Source organism: Odontesthes bonariensis, chromosome 15 (assembly GCF_027942865.1).
Source record: "Odontesthes bonariensis isolate fOdoBon6 chromosome 15, fOdoBon6.hap1, whole genome shotgun sequence".
Lineage (NCBI taxonomy): Eukaryota > Metazoa > Chordata > Actinopteri > Atheriniformes > Atherinopsidae > Odontesthes > Odontesthes bonariensis.
The window spans coordinates 26899011-26926951 of NC_134520.1; the positions used below are offsets into that span (position 1 = coordinate 26899011).

Consider the following 27941-nt stretch of genomic DNA (forward strand, 5'->3'; position numbering starts at 1 on the left):
GTACATGAGCACATGACCATTTCACCATACATTTGCACATATAAATAACTATCATTTAATTTAATACACAATACAAGTTGTTCCACTTTTTGCATGAATATAATAATAAATGAAAAATAAAAAACATCTCTCATTTACACACAACATTCACTCTCTTTGGTCTAGCCACACTCACTCCTCATACATGTGTACAGGTTTGATTTCTTAAGAGCCATTTTTTGGTCCGTTTTGCAAATGCTTTTAGGCCAGTGCATGTTATGATGTCTGTTGGTCACGAGTTCCACTGGGTCACAGCTACAGACGAGAAGGCTGGTCCTGCATTTGGGGATACAGCACTCTCCTCTAGTGGTCGATCGAGAGGTGCGTGTCATTCTGTCAGAGCATAGCCTAACAAAAATAAAACATTTATGAATGAATTATACTTCTTACAAAAAGTAGACTCAAAACTAAAGCCCATATCCTTTTGAATATCAGTTACACTGTAAATATTCTGCGTGTAAATATTACACATCATAAACAAAACCTTGATATTCTCTTGCACCAGCATGTGACAAGCCTGACCAGCAGTCCAAATACTACCTACGGTATACTTAGATACCAAGTCAGTGGATCCAGTGGAAGCATTTCTCATTGTACAGAAATGCTTTGTCGGTGTTAATAAAGTCTTCCTCTAGTACTCTAACCATTCAACTTTTGTTACCTTTTTTTTTTTTTATCTCTTTCTTATTGTTTTTGTTTTTGCTGCCTAAAATGATGTTAACATCTGTAGAGGAGTCCGGTAAGCCTCTGCTTTGTTTGTTTGTTTTTATATATGAATTAGGGATGTGCACGACTAACCGATTAGTTTGTTATAAGTTGATTAGTTTACACCCATAGCAACAGACTGCAGCAGATGTCGGCAACAAAACGAAGCAAAGCATGGCAATTTTTCACTCAACTGGACAACAAAGTCAAATGCACATTATGCAGGATGAAGCTAGCTTACCCCGGTTCTCCAGCGCGATGCAGACTCTCTGACTAAACTGTGACAAATGTCTTGCGCTTCAGGAGCAAAAAGACCAGACGGAGAGACAACAAAAAAATTATTTTGTTGTTGCTAAACGCTCGGGTGACAGCAGATGACAGGAAGTAATGTTAGTTTAATGATGACTTTGATTGGTCAAATTAGTTGACATCAAAAATCACTTAAAATGCCCATCCCTAATATATGTGTGTGTATGTATATATATATATATATATATATATATATATATATGTTATTATTTTTTCTCAATATATTCTTTTCTTGACTGTTAACTTTTATTTAACTTTTGCTGTTAACAAATACTTAATACTGAAATGCATTTGCTCCTGTCTTTGTGTTGCTGTAAATAGGCTAACTGCATTTGAGGCAAAAAAAAAAAAAAAATAGACCACCATATGGTAACTGTAAGCTTTTTTTATTGGCTTTGCATTTACAAGGTTAATGGCTTATATTGTGCACCGTCTCTTTTGAATGTAAGGCAGCTCTAACAGGCAGTGCAGTGCCTGCGTGACTGCTAAGCATTTTCATGTCACATGCAAGTTGATTTTGTTTCCATAGGCATATAGAGTTCAAAAGTCTGTGTGTTAAGTGTTCTCCCTGACTTAAACATCTCAAATCTGATTTTAATTAGCTACAGAGTCTTGAGCCTCTAGTTCTCAGTCCAAATAACAAGCAGTCGAAGGGATTACAAGCTGTAGAGGTGGTGAGGAAAAGGTCATATGAGAAGTTAATGGCTAGAAAATCTGTGTTTGTATTTTCCATATCCGTCTCTATGAATATCTACCTCTATTCATTTTTAACAAAAAATGTTTGATAACGAATTCTTCATATTTTGATATATTTTAGAGACAATATTTATATAAAAAATATATATATATATATATATATATATTATTTATTTTTTTTTATTTTTTTTAAAAAGCATTTTTTTGTTTGTTTTTCACATTTTCAGTATATGGTGAGAGATCCTACTTTGAAAGTGAGATCACTTTATGTTCTTCCTGTTTACATACTGCAGAGTTGCAATGATTGGTTATGTCAGCTTGGACTGAGCTGTGTCCTTCAATGCACTATCCAATGAAATAAATCCCTTCAACAAGCATGTCCCACCCACTGTTGCATCACTTTAATTACTCATGGCTCACTGCACAACTGGAGCAAGCACAAGAGTGAGGGATGAAGGGAGAAAGGGATGATGTGAGGTGGATGTGACTCAGGCAGATGGAGAGATTTCAGCAGAAATTAAAGAGACCAAAGGGGCAGATGGAAGGCTACATGGGGAAATTAAAGGAAACTCACACGGATTAGGTGGCAAAATTACAGTTTTTACAGATGAGTGATCAGGAAATTGATGGATGGAAACAAATGGAGGGAATTGATTGAAGCAGCTCCACAGGATATTTTGGATTATGTCCAGTGAGAGCAGGTTCACAGACGACGTCAGAGATTCAAGCAAATATCCTCATGAAGTTTTCCTTCCCCAACAGCAGAAGTAGGAAGTGTAAGCATAAACAAAAATCCAGATGTTTTCTAATAAATCATCCTCAGCTCTTTTTTATTTTTAAAAACTTCCCAAACTCTAATTCATACTAATTCATATCACCAAATTCATCCAGCCAGGCCAAACACTCTTCTTCTGATGCACATGACGTCTGCTTTACTGATTTGTCACTTTCTGATCAGGTATCTCTTCTCTCTTCCTTTTTGCCGGTCACAGAGACGTAGCCCGGTAAGTCTCCTTTCCTTCTGTCCTACTGAGTTGGACTGAATATATGTCACATGGCTTCTTGTGCCCTTCTGCTTCTCACCTCGTCTTTGGGATCAGTTGAATAAGAGATAACATGTGTATGGGTTCTGTAGCTGAAACAATGGGTCAAAACTGTTTGCTAATTTGTTAAGAATAATTTCTTTAAATGAGAACAAATGTGTTCATATAATATGTATCTTTCCAAATTATCAAAATATATAGTGCTCTTGTTTTAATCTTGAAAGCCTTAAAGCTTGGTCTCTCTACTGGGAGAAACTTTGCATTTGACAGTCGGACCCTTTGAAGTCTGTCTTCACTCACTCCCCTTTTTGTCTCTTCATCTGCTCCCATGTCTCCCCTTCCCTTTACTCCCCTTGCCCTTTCCTCTGATATGCCCCTGCCTTTTTTAACTCCTCATGTCCTGCTCATGGTGAATTCCTGCTTGCACTTTGGAGTTTAGGATCACAGCTTGAAAGGCAATAATATTTGTGTTGGCTCTTCATCAACAAAACCTGTCTTACATTTTCTCACGTCTTACATTTTCCATGCTTCACCTTTATCAGTTTCACACCTTATCTAGTACCAAGAGTGATTTCTTTTTAATTCAAAAGCATGTTCTTTAAGCTTTCAAATATTTCTTGCTGTGATTCCACAATCCACTGCTTTCATCGCTGCTAACTCGCTGCAGGCAGCAGCAGCAGCAATGTACCAAGCTGCCATTTTCTGACTAATGTGAGACTGACAGTTTTATTGTTGGTGATTGTTGGAGGACTGTATTCCCCGACATCATTATCACTTACAGTGCTATCAACAAATCTTTTGTGTACCACACTGTGTGTATTAGTATTCCTAATTCTGTGTATCGTTGCACAAGAGTAACTGCTGTCTGATCAAATCAAATCAACCCAGTTCATCCTCTGACCTTCAATACTGTGCAACATTCATAACACCTCATCTTAACTACACAATATTTCCAAATCTTCAGAAAAAATAATACTGGTCAGAGCATTGATATTTGACATTTTTCAGTTTATTTACATATCTTATGTACGGATGGAAACTTTAGTCTGTAAGAGCCTAAACTTTAATATTTTGATAAATGCCTTTGGATTTTACATTTTATTGTCATTCTTTTCCTCCATGTGACAGGGTTTGAAAAGGAACACATCCAGTAAGTATTTTTCTTGTTGCACCTCAGCCCGTGCTCACTTTTTAAAAGTAGTGAACTAGCAGGCGATGGTGCAAAACCCATTTGTGGTGAATTTATTTCATTTGTGCTTCCAGGTGAAGAGATTGCCAGACCGAGGCGCGTCGTTCCTACTCTTCCTCCTGTAGCCCCTACACTAGCCCCAGCTCCACAACCCCCCAGGTATGGAACTCACAGAGCCCCTTAACACCTCGTGAGGTGTCAAACTGAAATCATAAAAGCGTGCTGCACACATTACACTGGTTGTTGTACTTTATTTTTTTGTTGTTGTTTCTGAAAATGGTCTGACATTGGCTTTATCTCCTGCTTTTCACTTTTCCCTACAGACATAGATTTAACATCTTAGACAATTTCCCATGAAAGAAACCGTGGTTTTAGAGATGTAGCAGTTTTACTATGGCTGTCATTGATTATTTTGTCATAAAACATAGCCATAAATTTGCTGCACTATGTATTCTAGAGGCTGTAAAATGTGGTGTGGAGACTAATTTGAATAATTTCTTAATGTACACTATTATCACTTGCTGGTTTTAATGTATCAGTATGTAACTTTGTTTAATTCAGAAACTACATGATAGTTTTCATTAAAGCAATACTATGTAACATTTCTACCTTTAAAATAACAGCTTGAAAAAAATTGTGCGGCTAGAATGAGTTTTAATATTACGACTGGCCTGTCTCCTATGCCCTTCGGGGGTCTGAGTTGGAAAAACTGCGCTATGTAACTTTGCTGGACCGGCCCGGGAGCTGAGCGGAAGTACTTCGACTTGCTTTCTGGCACACCTACCGCAAAAACAAATAGACCCCTCTCACGCTCCCAGGTACATTTGATTACTCTTACCTTCTCGGTCGACATAGCTTGCACCTTCTGACTCCTCGCCGGTTCGTCAACAAACGTGAAAGCGAAAGGGTGTTGTATTTACGACAGTGTAATTGTACATTACCTCCAAGCCTGTAGGGAGAGCTCCATAATGGGCTTTTTGAGAAGTTATATTGTATTGCTTTAACTGTAGTGTTATAATTTGAGATCAGCTATACATTCAAGAGAACACATCATGCATCGTCAGGCCTTTTAGGGAGTTTTTCCAGCCCATCCAGACGTAAAGTAATGTCATGGTTAGATGAACTAGGATTTATGGCAGACTGTCCAAACACAACACAACACATTTATGCACATGTTCTCTAATGAAAAACTGTTCTGTAATTAAAAATATTTGGTGAAAGAGGGGACCTTGTTTGGGTAATGCTGTTTAACAGAGCAGCTGATAAAAGCTTTCATGTTATGCCCAACCTTTGGCATCTCACCAGAATTTAGAAATTAAAGTTTTTTCTTTGCTTAGAGCCACAGGTCACTGCAGTGAAGCTGCAAAACTGTCACTTTATCCACACAGCACTGTCCCTTGACAACTTCATCACATATTCCTCTCTTACGAATGCTTCAGCTGTGTTTCTGTGTGCTTTTTATGGCTACTGCTGTAGAGATGAATCACGTTGGATGGGTTCCTAATTTATTTATTTTTCTCAGTTCAGATCATTTTGTTCTCCACTTGCTTGGGTGCTTGTTATTGATTTTCTCACTTTAACCTGTGCAGTTAGTTTAAAAGTAATGGAAATTCATGAGTTATGTTTGAGTATTTCTCCAGTTGCAGCTATAATATCGACAATATCTTCACATACAATACAACTGTATTGTTCAGTTTTGTTCTCTACCGTCTTAAGACAAATAGCAGAAGTAAATGCAAACCTAATTTTTTTTCATTCTACCCCCAAACCACATGCAAGAGTGCAATTTTATTCAACTGTTCCCAGCAGTCTCATGGCTCAATTACTCGCCCATTTGCTGTTTCTCATCTCACTCTGTTACTATATATGCTACTTCCAAAGTCCATTGTAATGTAAGCATTGTGCATTTCTTAAAATTAACAAATCTTTTAAAATAGTTTTAAAGAGGTTATTTTTATTCTGTCCTACTCAACGCACGTTTCTGAAATGCCAGAAACACTTCATTTGTAGTAGTTTGGCACACCTCAAACAAAGAATAAGCAAGCAGCTGTCTATCACAATGTCATTTTATATCAATCTATTGACCAGTCTTTCAGGTGGGATGGAAGCTTAAACAAAGCCTGTCAGATAGGAATCTACTAGAGGTGTTTCAACAATGCACATGATGCAGAAAATTTTTTTTTTTGGCACAAAAGTATCTAAAACTGTTTTCGTAGACCCAAATGAAATTATGAACACATAACTTAGAATGATATTTAAAGATATATTTATAGATTTGTGATAAAAGCTTGTTTTCAACACCTGCAAACTTTGTCTGAACAGATAACACAAAATGCAGTGACGTGCATCATCTAACTGTTGTAACTGTAAGTTCCATTAATGACTGCACAACAACTAACAGCTTCTCCTATGTTGTCATTCGCGTGTCGCAGCAGACAACAAACCCCAGTCCCTGAGGACACCACAGCCTTATTTGGGCCTCCTTTGGAAACAGCCTTCGGAGAAGAGAAAACTGAAGGTAGCCCTTCTCCCTGTGTCTTTGTGTTTGTCTGTATTGGTTCTTGAAATCAGACTATTCTGTGGTCACATAATGGCAGCAGTGCCATGAAAAAGGCTTTCTAAGTACACTCTTTCTATCTCTGTAAGGCTGTCGGCTAAGCCCTACTTGGCTGTCATAAGACACACCCTCTTTATTTCTTCCTCTCTCTCTTCCTCTGACCTATTTCGGTATTTATTCTTCCTTCAGGGTCACTGTGCAGTTTTGGATGCAGTCCGTCTGTCCTGGCTAAGGTTAAAGTTGAATTTCCCCCCCTGAGCTCATGCTCATGTTCATAGTGCAGCTTGTTAATATGCAGATTCTGCTATCACCTGCTCGCATCCGGCCCTGTAGGATTTAGTGATGCAGGCTGTTGAAGAGCTCTTAGCTGTTACATAAGTACCATCTCAGGCATGATGAACTTCAGCTTGACATCAAATCCCTTTACACAGGTTTCAGATGAGTATAATAGCTCTTTGTATATCTATTTTCACTGTGTATAAGCAACGTGTAAACCCCTGAATAATAAGTGTAGGGGTGTGGATATGCAATTTAATAAAATGAATGCAGTCAAAGAAAACACAGTTTTTGATGAAGATTGTATTTGTTCTCCTCTATGCCAGCTATGCCATTACTTGGGTTAAAAACTCTGAGTTCTACAAAGTCCCCACATTTTTATCACTGATAAAGATTGAATTGTTTTCCTGGAGTGTTGCATTCCATTGCATCATTTGAAGCCAGTTAACAAGAACAGAAGTCTTCACATGTCTTATTCTTTTGCTGAATCACCACTATGTTCCATTATCACATTTGCTCTTACATTTAGTTAGCCGGACAAAAGTACTTACAGTGTTTGGACTCATCCTGACTGTCTTTGGTCACCAAGACTACAAATCTATTTACTTTAATTAGCGTAAAGACTTTATTGGCTTTCTGGTTGATGTTTTTTTTTTTTCCTACAAACATCTTTTTTTTCTTTTCAAGATTCAGAACTAATGATTGTTTCTGCTGCTATTGCCCTTCACATGGCCTTTTCTGTCCCTCCCTGAACTTAGTGGTTCTTTCTGAGTCTGATGTGTGGGGGATTCCTCTCTCAGAGTCTGAATCCTCTTTGACCAGAGCCTTCCCCACAGGAAGTAAGTTGCCTAATGCTCTGCACTGTGTGCCACACCTCCTTGTCTCCCTGGAATGACTGCACGGATCCATCAGCTCACCTCATGAACGCCCTCATCATTCGACTAACAAACAAACCTGCCAACTGTCCTGATCAAACAACTGTGTGGCCATAACGCTCCCTCTTTCTTTCTGTACAGACAGATGTGATCTGTTTCATTTCATCAGCCATTTCACAAGCCCAGCATTTGTATTGGTAAAGGTCTTTTGTAAAGGAGCGGTTCAATACCTTGCTCTTGCATCACCCCCTTCCTCCCTTGCTGCCTTCCTCTTGCATTTGGCATGGTGGTGACTGAACTGTACAGTACTGTGCTGCATGGTGGATGGTTTTGGGTGTTCCTTCCTCAAGTTATTGTGTATGTATTTGGCAGGTGATAAACAATATTTATCTTATGTTAAGTGATGTTCTTTTGTGTTATAAGCTGATCGATTAGTCCCCTTTATTTTTTTCATTGTTCCTCAAGTCACTGTCATACGCAGCTCAAAATAAGCTGCAGGGATGTGAATCAGCCACATACAATATAGTACAACTCTTAAAGAGTTCCTTGTTCCTTGGCCTAGATGGATTATTCCTTACTGAGTTTACAATATCATTTCAGCTCCTCCTCCACTTCCACCCAAGAATGTTCCAGCTTCTCCCCCAACAACTGGACCCCCTTCTGCAAATGATGCTGGTGAGAAGTCTTGCTGTCAATTTCTACTTTCAATTAAAACAGGCTTTCCTATTGGGATTACAGCTTCTTTACCTCTAACTTCCTCTGTCGGTGTATCTATCTGTGTGTATTTTATCCCGTAATATGAATTGACTGAACATCTCACAACAGACACTAACAGACTGTCTCTGGTTGCCTCTGTCTCAGAAGCATCAGCGGAAACAGACGTCTCAACTAGGAAGCCCTCGATAGCTGATTTGGACAACATTTTTGGACCAGAACAGGCTTCCACTGATAGTGAGGACAAAAGTGACATGTGGGTGTGCTTCAGTGAAAAGTCGCCTCTACCAAAGGATGCTGCACCCCCTCTACCCTCCTCACCACCTCCACCAGAAGAACCAGCACCTCCGCCACCAGCCTCCCCACCTCCACCTGAATCTCCTGCTCCTCCCCTCCCTACATCACCACCTCTTCCAGAGGACCCTGCACCACCTATTCCTACCTCCCCTCCCCCAAAGGAAGACCCTGTACCCCCTCTACCAAACTCCCAACCTGCTTCAGAGGAACCCACTGCCCCTCTTGCCAGTTCAGGTCCTTCCACACCAGAGGATCGAAATCCTCTCAAACTCGCCACCTCTCCCCCAGCACCAAAAGAGCTTGCATCACCTCTAGCTTCCTCCCCTCCTCCTCTCGGCTCACCTGTTAGTGTCCCACCAGTTTCTACCCCCAAAGCCTCGACTCCCCCTTCTGAAGAACCTGCAGCACGGTCGGCCCCCCTTGTGGTCTCTCCAGAGGAGCAGTCCAAGAACACAGACATCTCCCAGCCCAAAGAGGATGGAGGGGAAAGAGTCACCTCGCCCAAAGATGTCAGCCAGGGGAGTCGGAGTACACCTCCACCACCTCCTCCACCAACATACCGCGCAGTTGTGTCATCACCAGGTCCTACATCTGGAACTGGTGGCACAAATAGCGGTGAGTAGTTCATGTTTCTAAGTAGAATATTATTAATAGAAAACAAATTTCTCCCAGCCCATCTAAATAAGAATAATTTTTTCTCATCTCAAAAGAAGGTTTTGAGACACTTGTCAAATTTTTTGCCCAAACCTTTCTCACAGATGGAATTATGGTAAATATAATGATCGTGTCTTAGTCATTGTACCGCTGATAAGTAATGTTTATAGCTTCCACACAAAAAATCTTTCACTGGTGAGAAGGGATAGTACTCCCAGCAGGGCCCCCCCTCCAGATATCCTTTCAGTGGATTGCACCATCCTCATTGTTGAAATAAATCTGCTTTTTTTTTTTTTTTTTTTTATGTGCAGAAAAAAGGAGGTCAAATTTTGGCCTAGATGGGTGTAGATTAGAATTCTACCTCTGCTTGTTATGTTAGCAGAGGTTTTTGTTTTGAGTTGTGATCAAAGATCAGATTGTACTGGGGTAGGACTTTTTCCTGTCTCCAGTAAATCACATGCTCTGATTATTTGTAGAAAAAAAAGAAAATATATTTATAAATATATTATATATATATTATATATCACACTGATCATCAAAAACTCAAATTTCACTCATAAGCTATATTTACATGGACAAGTGTTTCTTCAGTCTGATGGAAATTATTCTGATTAGACGATACATTTAAGTGTGTACATGGACCCTAGTTTAAGAGGTCTGATCAATTATTTGTTTATATTCTGCAAAGCTTTTAAGGCGGATGAAACACTCTTGGCATGTAAAAGTGAGACTTTTTGCTGATTTGCAAAAAATATAACTAAAGAAGAAAGATGTTGTTTTCCCAATTGTATTCCTAACTCAGCAGCACATAAAGCCTACTTCTCCTACTATCTGCGAGCAAGCGGACCTTTACAGTTCAGTTGACTCTTTGGCCTGTCCTGGAGCAGACTGAGACGCTGTGGATGAAACTAAAGACAGAAAGTTTCCATGACTGAATTAACTGATCAAGAATCAAGCACTGTAACAATATTTCATCAAGACGTTCAACAATCCTTAACTCTTCTAAGCTCTTCAGTGAAATTGTCACGGACCCATTTAGTTTTTCTTTTGGTCCATGTTGTGTCCCCTCAGAGGCTCATTACCTTACCTTCATATGATTTCAGGATGCACAGAAAACATATTTATTCCAACCCGAGGGGAACAATCATATTAATCTGATTATCAAAGGGTTGAACACCCGTCAGTCCTATTTTTAGATTTAAACGAGTCTCAACAGAAGAGGTCGACGTAAACACAGCTGATGTGTTATACCTGTGTCAGCTGTGGTGTGATCTTCAATCTGAAATGATTTTATTTGAGCCTCTATTTGCTTCTGTTCTCCTTTTGTACAGGTTCCTCCTCACCTGTACGACCTACAACCCCTTCATCGGTCAACCCAACCCCACCTCCACCTCCACCACGCCCCCCTTCACGACCCAAACTTCCTCCTGGGAAACCCAGTGTTGGAGATGCGGTAAGATCTGTCATTTTGTGTCATAAGTTTAAATGTTTTTTTAAATGGTATTTTGAGAATAACGTCATGTCAGTCATTTATGGTTTAAAATTCAAAGGAATTTCGTCGAATTCAACCATAAGAAGCCAAACAAGGAATATATTTTAGTTTTGGCAGAACCAAGTATATCACGGAGCCTAAATTGATCGTCCTAAACAATTTAAGGTGATTAAATAACTCCTGTGTATATTTTCAGACTCGGCCATTCAGCCCACCTATCCACTCGGCAAGCCCTCCCCCAATTGCCCCGCTGGCACGGGCCGAGAGCACCTCGTCTATCTCCTCCACCAATTCCATGAGTGCCGCCACCACCCCCACTGTCAGCAAGGAGCTCTGCGTATCTGTGTCAGGTGTGTGAACCCTCATTGAGCTGTGCAGCGTGATGGGTCCGCTCACAAAAGCCTGCAGTCAAAACGGAATTGCCTGTTCTTGTGCAACATTAAAAGTTTACTATTTATTTTATGAACCGACCCTGTCTTTCTTATTGCTCAGTTTTTTGTGCTCATTGAGTTATGCGCTTATGTATTTATTTTACTTTCAACTAAATGGGAAACGGACAGTTTCTTAGTAATAATGCTTTGCGACATGATGCATATAATCGCTAAATCTTGTCACCATGCACAGTTTAGATCTGTGTACTATCTCTCAGTGTTACAACAATACATTTTTAACTCTTAGAAAGAATTAGTTAAAAATGTCACTTTGATACAATGAGTCATAAAAGAGCAGATAAATATTGTGTCTGGTTTATGTTGACGCACACAGACAAATTAATTTTCATGCTTACACGAATGCAGAGTGTGAGTGGGAGGTGAGCATATGAAGCAGGGTGTTCATTTTAAATTGCAAACATTTCACCATACCCTTGTTTCATGAACTGGTGTAAAATAACAATTTCTACTCCTTGATCTAACTTTAGACTTAGTGTTGGAGGGCCCTGCAGTGCAGACATGTGAGGGGATAACAGCAAATCTCAGACTGTGACATGGCGTCATGGCAGATTAAAAAAAAAAATAGACCCTTAGAGGGAGATTCACTTCATGTAAAGTAAGAATAAAATCTCCATTTTAGTCACAGACTGAATATGTGAATATGTCACTAAATTCAATCAACTATGAAGAATTTATTATACAAGTGTCCAGAACTTAATTACAGCCAATCAAGCATGTATTTTTTATTTAGCGTGGTTTTCCTGTTAGACCAGAAATCTGTTGGCCTTGATAGCAGGAAAAAGGTCACAGGCGCTGTTTTAAATTGTAAACTGTCTTCTTTCTAGTTCCACTGCTTCCAGTTTGGGCATTTACAACACATTTTTGTATTCAAGATGTTAATTTCGTTACAGCTTCATTTCATATGCATGACAGTGCTTTATTTGTTTTTTGTTTTTTTTCTGTTTTTGTTTTCGTTTGTCCCTTGATTTGCTCTTTGGCTTGTCAGAGGATGATGCTTTTGTAGACAAACTGCCCACCTTTGAGAGACACTTTGAATCATTTGCAGGTATAGTACAGTTCCCTTCTGAGAGGAAAGGGGACATGTTGTGGCACATGAAATACCATCTGAGTCATTACTTAATTAATAAATGAATACTTAGATAAATACTCCTATTAAAAAACCTGATAAATACTATGTCAACAAGTTGATGTAGTTGATGTAGTTTCTCTGTGGCTGTTTGACTAAGATAACCACGCCCTGTCATTTGACTATCAGAAGTAGAAATAAGGGGAAGTTGGGAAGTAAATTTGATATTAGAAAGTAAAGTCCCCTGAACTGAAGAACAACTATCCTCTGGAAAAAGTAATTGTTAAAAGCATTTTTTAGTTGAGCTACATTATCTCATCTTTATGTTTGTATTAATTTAGTTATTTAATATCTATCGTAATTGTATCCATTTAATGGGTATACTTAACTAATGAAGTATTTATCTGTTGATTTGATAGTGATTCAATGGCATTTCATAAGGGTTGGAGTTGGAGGTGCTCCTTTGTGAGTTTTAAATCTGTCTGATGTTCTTTACCCAGAATGCTCTTGGCAGAGAAGGGTAAAGGCAGTCACTGAGTGTTTTTGTTACCTTTTCAATGAATGTCATTCGGAAAGTGTAGGTATTCAAACAGTGAACACATGGCTCTTTTTTTTTTGTTTTGCCTCAAATGCACCTTTTTAGGCAAAATACACATCAAATTATGAACTGTGTGAAAAGGCCATCTTTTTGTCATTGTTTAAATACCTGCTTTCAATTAGATGTTAGGACAGACAACACATTCATATTTTTTTTCTTCTCAAGTGTAGCAACTTTCAGTGAATCATTGTTTTTCTAAATTGTTTTACCGGCTCATACCCTCCCACATATTTCCCAGACATTTAATACTTTTTATGGTTTCGATCCCGCCTATCTGCATATATTCTCATGCGTTCCTTCCTTTTCTGACTCAGTCTCTTGAATGTCACAGATAAAATCTGCTTGGAAAAATCACGGCTATTGACAGATTTAAAAAAAAAAAAAAAAAAAAAAAAGTCTTCCCCTTTGTCCATCTGCCTGTGAGACTTTTCTCTCTGTTTTCTGACTGTACACCGGTGACTGTCTTCCTATGTCACCATGGCAACCTCCTGTCTCTCTTCTTGGCGACTCTTTTTTTTTTTTTTCTGCACAGAGTTCAGCACAGTCTCTCTCAGATAGCTTTGCTCTAAGTTTGCATCACGGTGAACAGTGTAGTGTGTTCGGTGAGCGCGTCTAAAGAGCTCCTCATCTCTTGGCCCTTGAGATCCATTTTGTCTGTCTTTCTTTCTCACGCAAACATTCAAAGCCCACATTGTCACGCATGCTGTCAGATCAGAGCCCCTGCTTTCAGTTGTTTGAAGTCTGACTTGACAACTAGGCTGAATTAGACAAGCAGCTGTTTGGTATTCATGCCATCCTCTCTCTCTAGCTCTAGTGCATGACATAGCCTCAAGTTCAGCCAATCTCAATTAGGCTGTGACTCAGTCGACTCCCACACTTGAGCCCTGACTCCCACTTTATACACCTGTCACTCAAGCACTTTGCAGCCACAGAGACCACCAGACCCAGCACCCCCCTCCCCATCAGAACACCTGCCCTTTTGTTCTCCACATGAAGCACTGCACTGCTCTCATCATGCCATTACCCAATACTCTGCATGTCAAGTGACTCATTCATCAACACACCTTCACTCACACTCATGGGACCCCACAACACAGTATGAGCAACAAATAAGCCTGCAGTGCCTTGCTGGGAGGATTAAGTTTTCAGTGTCAAAAAGAATGTCTGCCATGAAGTTTACATTTCATGGTGGAACTTTTTTTTTTAAACAAGTACCTTGTGTAATATTTCATTACGTTATTCTTGCTGCACTGATACTGGTGCGGCATTCAATGGCGAGTGACAAAAGGTTTTTCTCACCTTTTCGCCTTTCAGTTGATCAAAGGAAGCAATTGATATGTGGTCTTCAGAATCTACTGGTTTCCATTTTCTCCTTTCACATACTTCTGTTTAGAAACTTTTTAGGAAGCTGAGAGGCTCAAGTTATCCAGTTTATTACGTCCAAAAATATTATAAAGAAAGTCAACTAATGAAGCAGGAATGTGGTTTTGTTTTTTCTGACATCTCAATTGCCTTTTAGTCCTGAAAAGGTTATTATATCAAAATGCTGACTTTTTTTTTATAATTTTGACTTTTCTTGATTACTTCATTAGGTAAAATGGAAACGTTTTGCAGTTGGTGGAGAAATGAGCTGCAATTTCTTGTCGTCTATCTGCTAATACACGACCCGGCTTAGAGATGCATCTTGTTAAACAGGAATCTCTGAACCCAATGCTAGTTTTGGTCTCTGTGAGGGTAGCCTCAAGTTCAGCTGGGCTTAAGGGCCTTTTAAAGACACACCTCTATTCTCAGTTTCATACCAAGGTATATCCAGCCCCTGAAATGTGGGACACCGAACTTTTCTGTGGACCACAGTCCCTTTGTCTTCCTGCTCTCCCCTGGATTTAGTCTCTTGAATTCCCTTTGCTGGGCATCTTCATTTGTAGCAGTCATCCTCCATCTGATTTTGCAATTTTGAAGAGTGGAGGTCTGGACAGAAAGACTAAAGACAGATGACATTTGTTGTAATTTGGCGCTATATAAATAAAACTGAATTGAAACTGCAGTATTAAGACTATGTTTGCATGTGATGAGAGTAGTTGCCGATGTGAGCATTTTCTTGTTTCCTGTGTTGGGCTCTGGCTGCTGCCCCTGACATTGGCAACATATTGTCTCCTCAATAGATTCTCTCTGACTCCAGAGTCTCAATGTACGCTCTACTGTATCACTCATACCAGCACATTGAGTTCCATCTCTACCAACCTTCAGAAACCCCTCACTCATTTGACCTGCATCTAGCCTTACCTCACTCATGCAAGTTTCTCCAAAGAACATCCCCATGTCTCCCATCTTGTCACGTTATGTCTCTCCCCTCAGCCTCCACCCCCACGTTTCACTTCACTGTGACATGTGATAGACCTGCCATGTGAGACTCACGCTACTGTCCTTCTCTCCCCTCCTCACCCACCTCCCTCCCTTTCATCCCTCTACCTCCTCCCCTTCACCCCACACAGAGAATGACCAGCCATCCCTTGTGTGGTTTGACAGAGGGAAGTTTTATTTAACCTTTGAAGGTAAGTTTGTTTTGCACCAGAGTAGCGTCCATGCACACACTCTTCCGAGGCTCATTTGTGCAAGCTTTGCCCCCTCACTGCCCTCTCCCTTTCCCCCTCCTTGTCAATCCTTCCATCACCTAACCCTCACCATGCTGACTCCAGGCTGAGCTCCACCTCATCTGCACTCAAATATCTGGTGTAATATCTTTAACTTCGTTTCTCGTGACATTGTTCATTTTCATTTAATCTGCACTTACCCCCTCTTATTCCCTGAACTGTCATCATTCTTTGTGCACTTTTCTAACGGCCTTTTCGCGACTTTTTTTCCTTTCTGGTCGACTGGTTTTTCAGTTTGATATTTGCGCTCCTTGATTTTCTCTCAGTTTTGTCAGAATAAGTCAACTTAGACAGCACTTCTGGAGCTTTTTCTCTGTCTGCCTCTGCCTCTTCTTTCTCATCCAGCTATGCTTATTCAGATAACAGAAAAGATGAGTGTCTTAACGTTCAGTGCAGAAATTCCTAAATTTAAGATAAATGTTTAAAGTTTTTGAGTGTAATTTTAAAGTTTCACAGTCAAAGAGCAGAGAGAAATGGGTGTTCTCCTCACAGATTATGTTGTATTTTCATTCCACCTTACTAACATCACCACTACTTGTTATTTTTAATTGGTGTAAAGTTTTGTTTCATCCCTGTAATTTGCACATGTTTTGCTCATTTCATGCCTGCACTGTTGAATAGGAAGAGTGTTAAATCCTGCTTTGGAATATCCAACATGTATCTGTTGAAGCTATTGAAAACTCAAATCACTAATTCACTCAAATTCAGTCTCAAAAAAAAAAAGTATTCTGATTTTATTGGATCTATAACAACCAAGAAAGAAACATTGCGATGAGCAGTAATTGAGCTTAGTCGATTTCTTTTTTTTAAGTTGGATACGATCCTTGAGTTTTTGTCGTGTTTGATTATGGTTGTGTCTGTTTGTGTGGCTGTTAGGCTGCTCCAGAGGGCCCAGTCCTCTCACAATGGGGGCTCAGGACACACTTCCTGTGGCTGCTGCGTTCACAGAGACAGTCAATGCCTTCTTTAAAGGAGCTGACCCCAGCAAGTACGTCCTCACACATTTACACACATCAAATCATTCCTGATTAGAGTTGAGCTCCATAACCAGGGTTACAAATTGTGCCCGTCTTTCTTTTTTCTCTTTTTTCTGTGGGGGATGGACAGAGGCTGCTTCTTCAGTTTATAAAGTTTGAAAAGAAAGCACGACGGGTGGTTTACTAAATTAGTTTGTTTTTTGTCAGCAACTCTAACTTCATTTGAGGTGTTTGTGTCAGCTGTACATACAGGAATGACTGATAGGGGTGAAGCAGCTGTAATAAGATGTGAGCAGTTCTGGGATCACACATAAATGATAGTTAGTATTGTTATGAGACCCTTTTATACACATGTTAAAATCTGTCTCTGGAGGTTTACAACTGTTCATAAATGTGTTCAAACCTCATCAAAAATGGAGGGTTTGAATGTTTGTTCATTATCACAAAGAGTAATGCGTTTATAGATATATGAAATATCAACTGACATTCTATTTCATTAAAAATCACCAGTCTTTTATTCAATTTTCAAAAATTTTGTCACAATAGATATATAGAAAACTGTATATTTTGGCAAATCGACGTGTAAACACTTAGGTTACCTGCTTATGACTTTGTTATGGTGTGTAATGCATTCCTCATGATGACAGTTTCTGGTAAAATCCCACCCTTGCAAAGTAGCTGAGCATAACTGAGCATGCTTGTTTTTGTGTTTGCACTACTTTGATGTGAGCTGTGGTGTTGAGAGTAGTGAAATGATGAGTTATCAATTTATTGACTTATTGGTTTTAGCATGTTTCTTATCATAGCAGTGCTTTGATTTTGTAGTCATGTGTGAATCATGATTTATTAATCCTTTTCTGACTCTTGTCCAGCCAGTATTACAATGATTAAGATTTATTAACAAAGGAAACAGGAACTAATAACCATATTTGTTGCCTACCCCTCCCTCCGTCTTCCTCTCAGGTGTGTTGTGAAGATCATAGGTGAGATGGTTTTGTCGTTTCCGGCGGGAATCACACGGCACTTTGCCAATAACCCGTCCCCCGCCGTGCTAACCTTCAGCATAACCAACTACAGCCGACTGGAGCATGTGCTGCCTAACCCCCAGCTGCTCTGCTGGTAATGTCATTACTGAGCTCACCCAACTTTTCTAAAACAGCAAATAAATGAATTTGAAGATGGGAGGTTGACCTAACCTTTTTGTGATCGCACTTAGATTATTTACAGCATCTTCTTTGAGTCCGAAAGCATTACTACCTAACTTCAAAATTCCCCCAAAATGTTTAACATGTTACAATTGAACTAAACCTATTAAAACCAATTCAGATGCGTGGACATCATACATGATGTTAATAACATAAATTTCACTCAGAGGACTTGTGAGATGATAGTTTAAAAAGCACAAGTGAACTTATTTCAGATGTTATATTTCAGACGTTTAGTTATTTTTTTTCTAATTTCTCTTGATTTGTATATCACCTTTGAATATTATAACGATCATTTTCACCCAATGAGCCATGCACACTATACATATACATTGTCATGTAATGCAAACTCAGTGAATTAAATGTTTAACAATCAGCATGAAATAAGTCAATTACATGATGAAAAGAGTGTAGATTAAAAGGGGATGTCAGAATGAGATTTAGAATTAATTGAATTGACAAATAAGTAGCAAAGAAGTGTTAAAAGAAAGTGTTTATAGTATACATGCAAAGTGGTAAAACTATGAGGTATCTGGAAGAGTGAACATTTATTTTCCCATATGGTTTTGTTTGTGGTTGTGAAACCCATTAAGACCTGAACTGCTCCCTTTAAATGGGTTCTGGTACGCAACGGGTCTTAATGGGTTAAGCTCTGACCACTGAGGATGCTCAAACTTTGGTGAGATCATTCCAGACATGTACGCTGACTGCGCATTGAATCATCATGAGGTCATCTGGCTTTTCGGATACATTATTTCTTTTTTTTTTGTTTGAGTCATGTTGCACTCGTAGAATAATAAAATCTTAAATTAGATTTGTCAGATAAAGCTTCTTCTTTATATTTGAAAAATGAGAACCTGTCTTTTTGCCTATGGTAGCTTTACGTCTTCCTCACTAGTCTAACCGTTGCCCTGCGTATCAACATTGTCGTTAAGCTGTCACCTCTCTCTTGATCTGATGTTAGAACAAAGCAGTTTGATTTTTAAGAAGTTTTATTTGATCTTATTGATCAATATTTCACTATCTAGTGTAACCCATGACAACTAAATATTGAACACTAAAAAACAATCCCTGTTAAAAGCTGTTCATTATTATGATATTTATCGTCATAGTAAAGCAAAATTTGTCAGATATTTTCCTAAGCGTAGAGCAGTGTCATTTTACAAAAGCACTGAGTTATTCGAGCTTATGTTTGTTTTTGTTTTTAACCTGCAGCTAATTGTAAAATCCAAGTTTGACTCGTTGGTCATTGAATGAGATCTTTGCTTTTAAACAAATGGAGAGAGCAGATTCACCATTTTAGAAAATCCAAAGAGTTCAATAACATTTCTCTCATTTGGTTGATATTTTCCATTGCTTCCCCAACAGTGACACCACCACACAAGCCAAGGCCAATGCCAAGGACTTCTGGGTGAATATGCCAAACCTGATATCTCATTTAAAGAAGGTGGCAGAGCAGAAGCCACAGGCAACATACTACAATGTGGACATGCTCAAGTATCAGGTAGGCTTGGCCTTTGGGAGTACTTACATCCCCCAAAATTAGCCCAATGGTTCACAGCTTGCTTCGTCCACTGAATGTGTTGTTATTCACAGGAGTTTGAATGAGCTTTAAAGACAATACACTAGAATTATACAATAAAAATAAATTAAAAAGAGCATTTTCATATCATAGATAGATAGATAGATAGATAGATAGATAAGTACTTTATTCATCCCAAATTGGGAAATTATTTTGTTGTAGCAGCATACATTATAAAGCTATGTAAACAATTAAAGTAAAAACAAGCAAATTAAATAGAATAAAATAAAAAATAGTGAATAAACATTAGCTATATACAAATATACAGTATGAAGAGGTTTTTATTTTATTTTTATTTTTTGTTATCATGCCTTCACTCTTATGTCTGTGGACAGGTATCGACACAGGGCCACCAGTCGAGTCCTCTGAACCTGGCGGTGAGCTGGAGGTGTGAGCCCACCAGCACTGACCTGAGGATAGACTACAAATATAATGGGGAGGCCATGTCAACGGCGATGGCCCTCAACAACGTCCAGTTCCTTGTACCTGTCGATGGAGGCGTTTCAAAACTACAGGCTGTCTTACCTCCTGCTGCATGGTACAGTCCATACTGTTAAAAGATATGTAATGAGGCAGCCTACAGCTAATGACCTGAAGAAAACAATAGTTATTAGAGCACTTTAGACTGCTTGTTTTCAGGACTTTTTGACGCAATGCTTAACATTTATTCATGAATCAATGGAGGAACAGACCTGCTAAGATTATCTTTAGGTTTTGTCGAAATCCCAAATGTGGTAGTAAGGTGTCTTTTAGACTTTCAGTTTTAAATGTGTTGCTAAATAAATGATAAAAACACGCTGCATCTTATGGCATGTTGTCATGATCTCACTCAGGAGTTTTTTCTCTTTTAAATTCTGATAGGAATGCAGAGCAGCAAAGAATCCTTTGGAAGATCCCTGATATCTCCCAGAAATCTGAAAATGGAGGTATGAGAGACATTTGACTAAATCTGTATTTGTCAGTGTAAACATGGTGGTTTAGTATATAAGGGTGATTTGGAGATTTTGTAATCAAAGGCAACTTACAACACAAAATCAGAGATTTGCGACAAACTCACAGTATTACTGCTCTAAATTCCAGCGTCTAAAAACCAACCAAAGGTTTAGGGAGAGGAAACCACTTATGTAAAAACCTTAATTACAGTAGTCAAGAGAATAAAATGTTTGGGACTCTGTGAAGTTGGAAACTTTTCGGAGCCGCGCTTTCCTTTTTCCTTTTAGCCGTGCAGATCCACAAATTGATGGCCTAAAAAAGCAAAAGTAACCAAAAATCCAACTTGAACCATCTCACGCAGTATGACATGCTGTATATTTTACTTTTGGAAATTCTACTTGATTTCGGGTTAAGTTTTCTGTACATCATTGGTGTTTTTAGCTTAACATTTTGCTTTAAAATTGTATTGAGTACAGGACAAACACAGAGAAAATTGTAAGATGAATTGAGATGAATAGAAAAGCAAAGATTTTCTTTGATGGAGCTGAACTGAATTCATAACCAGTCGACTCGTCAGTAGGGAGAAAGTTCAGTGCCCCTCAAGAACTGGCTCTCTTTTAGGCTAACACTGCCCTCTTCTGTCTGATAGTGGTGCTACAATTGCTTCACAGAAACCTTGTGATCACTGCTGTGACGTCTGTCTGCTCTGTGGGAGTGCGTAGCATCCTCACTTAAGCTGTTGGAGGTTGGATAGATCAGTCCACTATAGAATCTGCTGTGGGTTATTTAAAAAAAAAAAAAGTATCCTAATTTGTGAACCAGACAAAGTGGTTTACAAAAAAAACATCACAGCCCCCTGTGAAGAACAAGATGAAGCGGGTATATAAAATGGATAGCTAACACAAGATGCCTAGTTTTGATTTTTTTTTTTTTTTGGCTCACCTGATGTGCGGGATAAGGCACTGAACTGGATTATAAATTCTCTTTCAGGTAGGACAGACTCAAATCAGTTTAATGTTGCTTCATTTAGAGATGGAAGACACTTTATCAAATAAGTTATGGATGGTTACTGTCATACAGTAAGCGTACTTCTGATACATCCAGCAAACATTTCAGCATTGAACAAGAACTAATGCAACCATCTGTTCTCTCAGGAGTAAAGTGGAGATTTTGTAAACATTGTGGTATGTGCAGTTGGTTACCTTTCTTCCTGCTTTTGATTTATTTTCCCTTTTCTATACCGTAGGTGTTTTATATATGAGATTTTTTTTATATATATGTATATATATATATATGTATATATATATACATATATATATATATATATATATATATATATATATATTAGCCTTGTCCCCTGTCCTTATCCATATCTTTCTGCATTCACACTCTCTCCAGGTGTGGGATCGTTGTTAGCGCGCTTCCAGCTAACAGAGGGTCCCAGTAAACCAGCTCCACTGGCAGTGCAGTTCACCAGTGAGGGCAGCACGCTGTCAGGCTGTGACATTGAACTGGCTGGACCAGGGTACCGCTTCTCTCTTGTTAAGAAGAGGTTTGCTGCAGGTCAGTTTAATGTCTCTGAATTTTCCAAAGCAAAAGTCTCATAAATACTTGATTAGTTAGTTGATTTAGGCTCAGCCCTTACCTACAGAACAGAACATTTATTTTTCTGTAATATAATAATTGGAGATTAGGGATGAAAACTATAATAAATTGCACTGCATTTTACAAACATGTTTTTATAGTCCTCTGATGAAAAGTTGGGATGGGCGCACCAAAAGTTTGAGACTAAAACATTCCTGGGGCGAATTCTAAAATCAGTGGTGTTCAAATTTTTCGAATGCTTGCAGAAAAAGTCCTCCAGCACAGGATGGACCCGTTGGTACAGAAAGGGAGATCACATTTTTAAAGCAACCAACTTTGTCTGTGTTGACCACAATTTTAGGCTAACACACTAACAAACAACATAAATACCAGATGTTAAGTGACATTCTGAAACATCTGCTAGTTGCAGATTTTAATGCACAACATACACTTTATCTGACTCTGAGTCTGACTGAGGCTCACACGTGTAAGTCACTCCATTGTTGCCTTTCAGGCTAAGCTTATGTGATGTTTGAAGAATCAAATCATTTTCTTTTGTTTTTGCTTTGAAATATTTCCCAGGATAATGTAATGTCTCTGAAGTTCACAATAGATGAATGTAATAGCTGTAAATGACTAAATAGATTAAAGGGGCACTAGGTAGCATTTTCACCTAAAATTATAGCCTTCAGGAGTTTACCAAAGGTTAAACAAGTCAATAGTAAGCGAATGAAGCCTGTCTCGCTCCCAACAGGGGTCTGTATGCTGAAACTCTCATATGTAACTTCGGCAGGAGCGACCCGCTTCTGAAGTGTCGTGATGCGCGAGAAGAGTCGTTTGTGTTTACGGCACTTAGCTAGGTCCTGTATGCTAGCTGTAGTTGTAGCTATGTGTTCGCTTGCGTTGAAGAGCCAACACCAAGCGTTTCATATTCTGCCTTTCACAGACTGAATATGAAACGTTCGATGTTGGCACTTCCCATTTGTGAAATTTCTCCAAGCGTGATCTTGTTCATCTACCATAGTGACCTGCGTTTTAGATCGTAAAGAGACAGGTGATGACGGTGCTCTAATTCCTCCTGAGTTTGAGACGTAGCCTAGCTTCAGAAATACACGGACTGACCTGATTAGAATAAGAATAGCGTTTTGGTCCGAACAAGAATTGTTATCTACACATGAAAATTGATTCATTTGTGATTGTAATCGGAATAGTGTAGAGCTAGTCTGCGTTTATTGCGGCGTGTGTTGGTAGTGCCTGCGTGCATCTGTCTAAGATGTAACTTTTGTAAGTGTCTGCTAATACAAAGGAATCACTCCACGAATACACCATGATGAGGGGAGAATCCCATTCAAGATCAGCAACAGTCCATCCATTATCTTCCGCTTGTCCGGGGGTCGGGTCGCGGGGGCAGCAGCCTGAGCAGAGAAACCCAGACGAGCTGTCCCCGGCCACTTCCTCCAGCAACAGTATTATAGCACATTATCTTGAGTTCTCTCTTTAGAAAATCTCTGATTATAGTATCTTACGTGGGCAGTCTACACTTGTGAATCAGATGACCTAACTGCACTGACTACATAACACAACGGCAGCATTCGCCACGATGTTTAGTTAGTGGATGTGTATAATACAAAGGTGGGCATTTTTACGACAGTGTAGAATTTCAGGTTGACCAGTAGAGATCGCTATACTGCCGCTTAACTACCTTGTATCCCTTTAAGTGTTTTGTTGGTGTTTTTCAGGAAAATACTTGGCTGACAACTGACCCGCACAACTGAGAGTAGCTGTGTTGAACAAAACGACTGCAGTGGACCGAGGCTGGCACCCGAGACCAGAGGGCAGACCCACCCCAGACACCAGACTCTCCTTAAATCCTTTCTGAACCCACACAACAGGTCCGCAGCCTACCCAGCAGTATTGTATAAGTTACATATAGCATTGTGGAACTGTTTTAGGTCACGTAATTATCGTATTTGTAGTCATCTCATAACATCTGTGTTGCTGCAGTTAGACAACTGGGTTCTTCCCTTCTCTAAAGTCTGTGCCTCTGTCTCCACCTTCCTCTGGTCAGTGTGCGGTGGTGTTATTAAGAGTTTCACTGCAGCTGCCTGACTAAAGACATTGACAGAAAGAATATCAGTCAGAATTTATCTCTGGATGGCATGGTTTGTTGTTCTCAGTCCTTAAAAATATCCTTAAATAAGATCATTGTGCTCAGACATGCATCCCAACCAAGGTAGAGTTGAAGCAGGGCCCATAATATTGCATAGTAAGTTACACCTGACTGACCGAAGCCTGAGACAGCTGTGCTTAGTGTTCTTTGCACTGGTGTGTAGTCCTTTCTTTACCGGACACACCGAGCGTTGTTAAATGATCATTGCTGTTGCTTTTGTGCAATTGAATGAAACTCAAAATCAAGTAACTACATTAAAGGAGAGTTTAAAGGATCGCCTACTGGTACTACAGGGTCACATGATGGAATTCTTTTTTCATACTGATGCAACAGTCAGGCAATTTTCTTTTTCTGAACTACACACAAACGCTGAGGTTGTTCGCGTGTTAGGCAGCTGCAATGATGAGTCAGTTCACTGGTTGCAAAATTTAAAAAAACACTATTTCCCGTCAGAACAAAAGAGGTGTACAAAGTGTCATTTTAAATCAACAATATATATCTAAAAGGGCGTTTGGTGTTTTCCTCGTATTGTCGAATAGCCTTTCTGTTGTTCCGGGACAGCAGTGTTAGCCTTCAGACTACATGACAGCGTTCTATTTTTATTTATTGATGACAATGATTTGTGTATAAAATATGTGATCCTGTATATGAATAGAATTTGAATGGTATCACACAACTCGGAACCCGTAAAGGTATAAATATTTGGAATTTCTCTCATTTTTGTTATTTGTGTAGTTCTGTAACCTGTGTACAGTATAAGGTATAATTTTTGAATTTATTTCAGATATAATTTTTTAACTCAAGTGCAACAGAAGATTTGAGCTATATATGGGTGGGGAGGGTAATTTAAAGAAAAAGATAAATATCTTCCTGAATGCTGTGTTATGCTTTGTGAAAGCAGTGTTAGTGTAGAAGTAGTTATACCATGGGCAACATCCACACTTTAAAGTTGCTAAAAGTATGTGTTGGAAGTACAGTCTAACCAGCTGGCCCCAGTCCATGTTATCTGTGTTGACCTGCCTGCAGGCTGGCTTGGTGTCTGTTGTGATGAAGCTCAGTGTTACTCAGCTGCGTCATCGGAGAGTCTCTCATCCATTAGGCAGACTCCAAGTCCACCATCTTATAGCTGGCAGCGGTAGTACTTGTTCTCCTCCTCTTGTGAGTTGGATGTAGCAGCACCTGAATTAGTTCTCCACCTGCTGCAGGTTCTGCTTGGAGTGGTTTTCTAGTTCTCAGCAGCCCTCTGGCAGAGTACAACAAGGACTAGTGTTACCAGTTTGTATCTAACATGGTGGAGTTTGGTTGCATTCTCAGGAGGAGAAACTCACTGGAGAGAACAGAATGACATCAAGGAATGTTGCAACAGCGACCACACAGGACGGAATGGACTTGGGTTAGCTGGTTAAAAGCAACTGAGCTTTAAAATGAAACGCTTACAAATATACATTGAAAGAAGTAGTTTGACATTTTGGGAAATGCACTAGATGAAAAGATCAGTATATCTCGTATACCTGCCAGGAGACTGTTCACTTTGCATGGAGAATGGCTTCTGATTTAATCATGAAATCTCCACTTAAAAGCACCTTTTAAAACTTCCCGATAAACACATTATGTCCTGTTTCTTCTGTATGAATAACAATTTGTGATGTTAAAAAGATGTAAGGTCTACCTTAAAGCTTCGGAGGTGCCTGTAGGTGGCCTTATATGATGGTAATACTGCTCAATCAATCTTTTTTTCCAAACCAAAAATATCTTTGGATTGCCATAAAGTATTTTACAAATATTCAGGTTCCTGCTAGGATGAAAAGTTGCCTCTTTTGTAGTTTCTTTTCAATTTCTATAGTACCAACAGTTTGTCAAAGTAATCATTTGTCCACCACTTTGTTTACCTGTAAACCTGACTACATTCCCTTTAACCTCAGCTGTTCTTTGTGGTAAGTGCTCATTACTAAATTACATTTAGCCTGCTGACGTGCTTAACTCAGCAGGCTGGGTATTATTGTAAACATTATACCTGCTAATAATCAGCATGTTAGCATAGACAGTTGGAGCAAGCTGTCATCATTTAGCTCAATTTGTCTCCTTTTCACAGCCCCAAAGAGACTCTTTAACCTCTAACATTTGGGCAAAGAACAAGCTATTCATTTTCCCTTTGATTACAGTCTTCATGCTAAGTTGAGCTAACAGGTAGCTTGCTTAGCTTCATGTTTTGCAGACACAGGATTGATAAGAAAGGAAGTGTGTCCCGTAATTTCCCAAAATCTCAAGTTATCCTTTCATTATGACAATGATGCAAAAAAAGAAAGGGAAAGAAATAAAAAAAGTTTCTCTCAGCTGCATTGATGAAGTATGGTGACCGTGGTACCATCAAAGTGGAACAGGATTTATGTACTGGGACCAGCTTCTTTCTTTGATTCAAACCTCAAAGCAGACAGGGAGCGCTGATTCACCATCCCCAGCTCCGCCTTCTGCCTTCAGTTTCTCCTCAGCTTTGACTATGGTTCACAAGTTAAGCTTCTCACCTGTTTCATACCTGTTACCCATTGCCTCCCTGGTACCTTAACTCCAAGATAATATCATGTGCGCACCCTGATCATCCAGCCAGCACTTGAATCCATGGCTTTATTTTTCATAATCGTAATGGTCTCTGTGAGATGACATGATTTGAATGAGGACGTGGAGCAAGGTTAAGTCGACCAAAATGTTTAGTTTTTTCTTTTGTTTTTTGTATTTAATGTGTGTGTACCCCGTACAGTCAGTCCTATTCTATGGAGAATAAGCTGAATATTTTTAAAATGCATAAAAATCGAAAAAATATTATATTGTTTAATGTGAAAAGAAAAAACACTGTGCTGATTGTGTTAAACTTCCTGAATGCTCTGACGCTCAACATGAAGAACAAAACGTGTGTGTGAAGTGTAAACGGAAATCTCTGTACTGTACTGTTTGTTGGCATTCTGCTAAATGTAACCAATCACAGTCCTGTGACAACTGTCAAAAAAAACATAGTTGGCTAAATTTAGGATAGAAAGGCAGTTCATTTTATACCAATACTTCTATTCAGCTATGTAGTACTTTTCATTGGACACAGTGTAGAAATATCTGTAGGTATTTCTGATCTGGGATTTGCATTGAAAATTAAAACCTTGTTCCAGACCAGAGTCTGAGGGAACACAACAGTTCCATTTTATTTAAGTGAGGGCAGTGATTGGTGCCATTTAGCTCATAGTTTGGTAACATTTTCTTATGTCGACTGGATGACACAACATGCCTGACAGGACGTCGTTACCTTCTGCGTGAATTTTGAGGCTTTCAGTGCAACAGTCACTACAGCATTATCTACCAGTACCCCACCATGCACACAACCCATCGTATATCTGTTTTAAATTACCTCAAGGCAATACAAAACCTTGTCTGTTAGTTGTTGAATATTGTTTGCATTGTTTAATGATTAAAAGAAATGGAACAAAACTTGTTTTTTTTCCAGCTTTTCATCTCTGTGATGAATTTGTCTTGCAGTAGTTCAGTATTGCATGCAGAGCATGCAGTGAAAGGTGGGGCATCTATGATGATAGATAGTACTGAAATGACGTGTTGTGCTGAGCGTCACTAAACTTGTATTAATGTTGAGAAGAGAGCAGGGAGTGCGTTTATGTGTGATAGAAGCCAGAATGCTTTTTGGTTCTGTACCGTTAACCTTAAACACATGTGCAAGGACATAACAATGCTAAGATGAACTGAGGAACTTAGTTTGCTTCTTTCCAAAACCAATAAAAGTTATAAATGGATGCATCATTTTGCTGTTTTCTATATATCATGCAAGTAGTGTGGGTTCAATTAGTGGCCATTTCAGTTTTATTTTCCCTCCCATGATTAT

At 39.2% G+C, this 27941-nt stretch overlaps 1 protein-coding gene across 10 annotated transcripts in view; it reads left to right on the forward strand.

Moving 5' to 3' along the window:
* The window catches only part of sgip1a (SH3GL interacting endocytic adaptor 1a), a 64399-nt gene extending 36523 nt beyond the window's left edge, over positions 1 to 27876 (forward strand). For 4 of the 10 annotated variants that reach the window (XM_075485772.1, XM_075485771.1, XM_075485775.1 and 1 more), the window contains 17 exons: positions 2742 to 2753; positions 3921 to 3942; positions 4056 to 4140; positions 6414 to 6499; positions 7573 to 7653; positions 8290 to 8364; positions 8551 to 9315; positions 10686 to 10807; positions 11043 to 11196; positions 15455 to 15514; positions 16490 to 16601; positions 17554 to 17709; positions 19164 to 19299; positions 19713 to 19915; positions 20239 to 20303; positions 21709 to 21873; positions 23634 to 27876. In XM_075485772.1, coding sequence (XP_075341887.1) covers positions 2742 to 2753; positions 3921 to 3942; positions 4056 to 4140; positions 6414 to 6499; positions 7573 to 7653; positions 8290 to 8364; positions 8551 to 9315; positions 10686 to 10807; positions 11043 to 11196; positions 15455 to 15514; positions 16490 to 16601; positions 17554 to 17709; positions 19164 to 19299; positions 19713 to 19915; positions 20239 to 20303; positions 21709 to 21873; positions 23634 to 23656 — 2322 coding nt within the window. In that variant the 3' untranslated portion in view covers positions 23657 to 27876. Of the gene's footprint in view, positions 1 to 1964; positions 2004 to 2741; positions 2754 to 3920; positions 3943 to 4055; positions 4141 to 6413; positions 6500 to 7572; positions 7654 to 8289; positions 8365 to 8550; positions 9316 to 10685; positions 10808 to 11042; positions 11197 to 15454; positions 15515 to 16489; positions 16602 to 17553; positions 17710 to 19163; positions 19300 to 19712; positions 19916 to 20238; positions 20304 to 21708; positions 21874 to 23633 lie in introns of those variants that run through there. The other 6 variants (XM_075485781.1, XM_075485774.1, XM_075485780.1 and 3 more) reach the window with 6 other exon arrangements.
* The last annotated feature ends 65 nt before the right edge of the window (positions 27877 to 27941 follow it).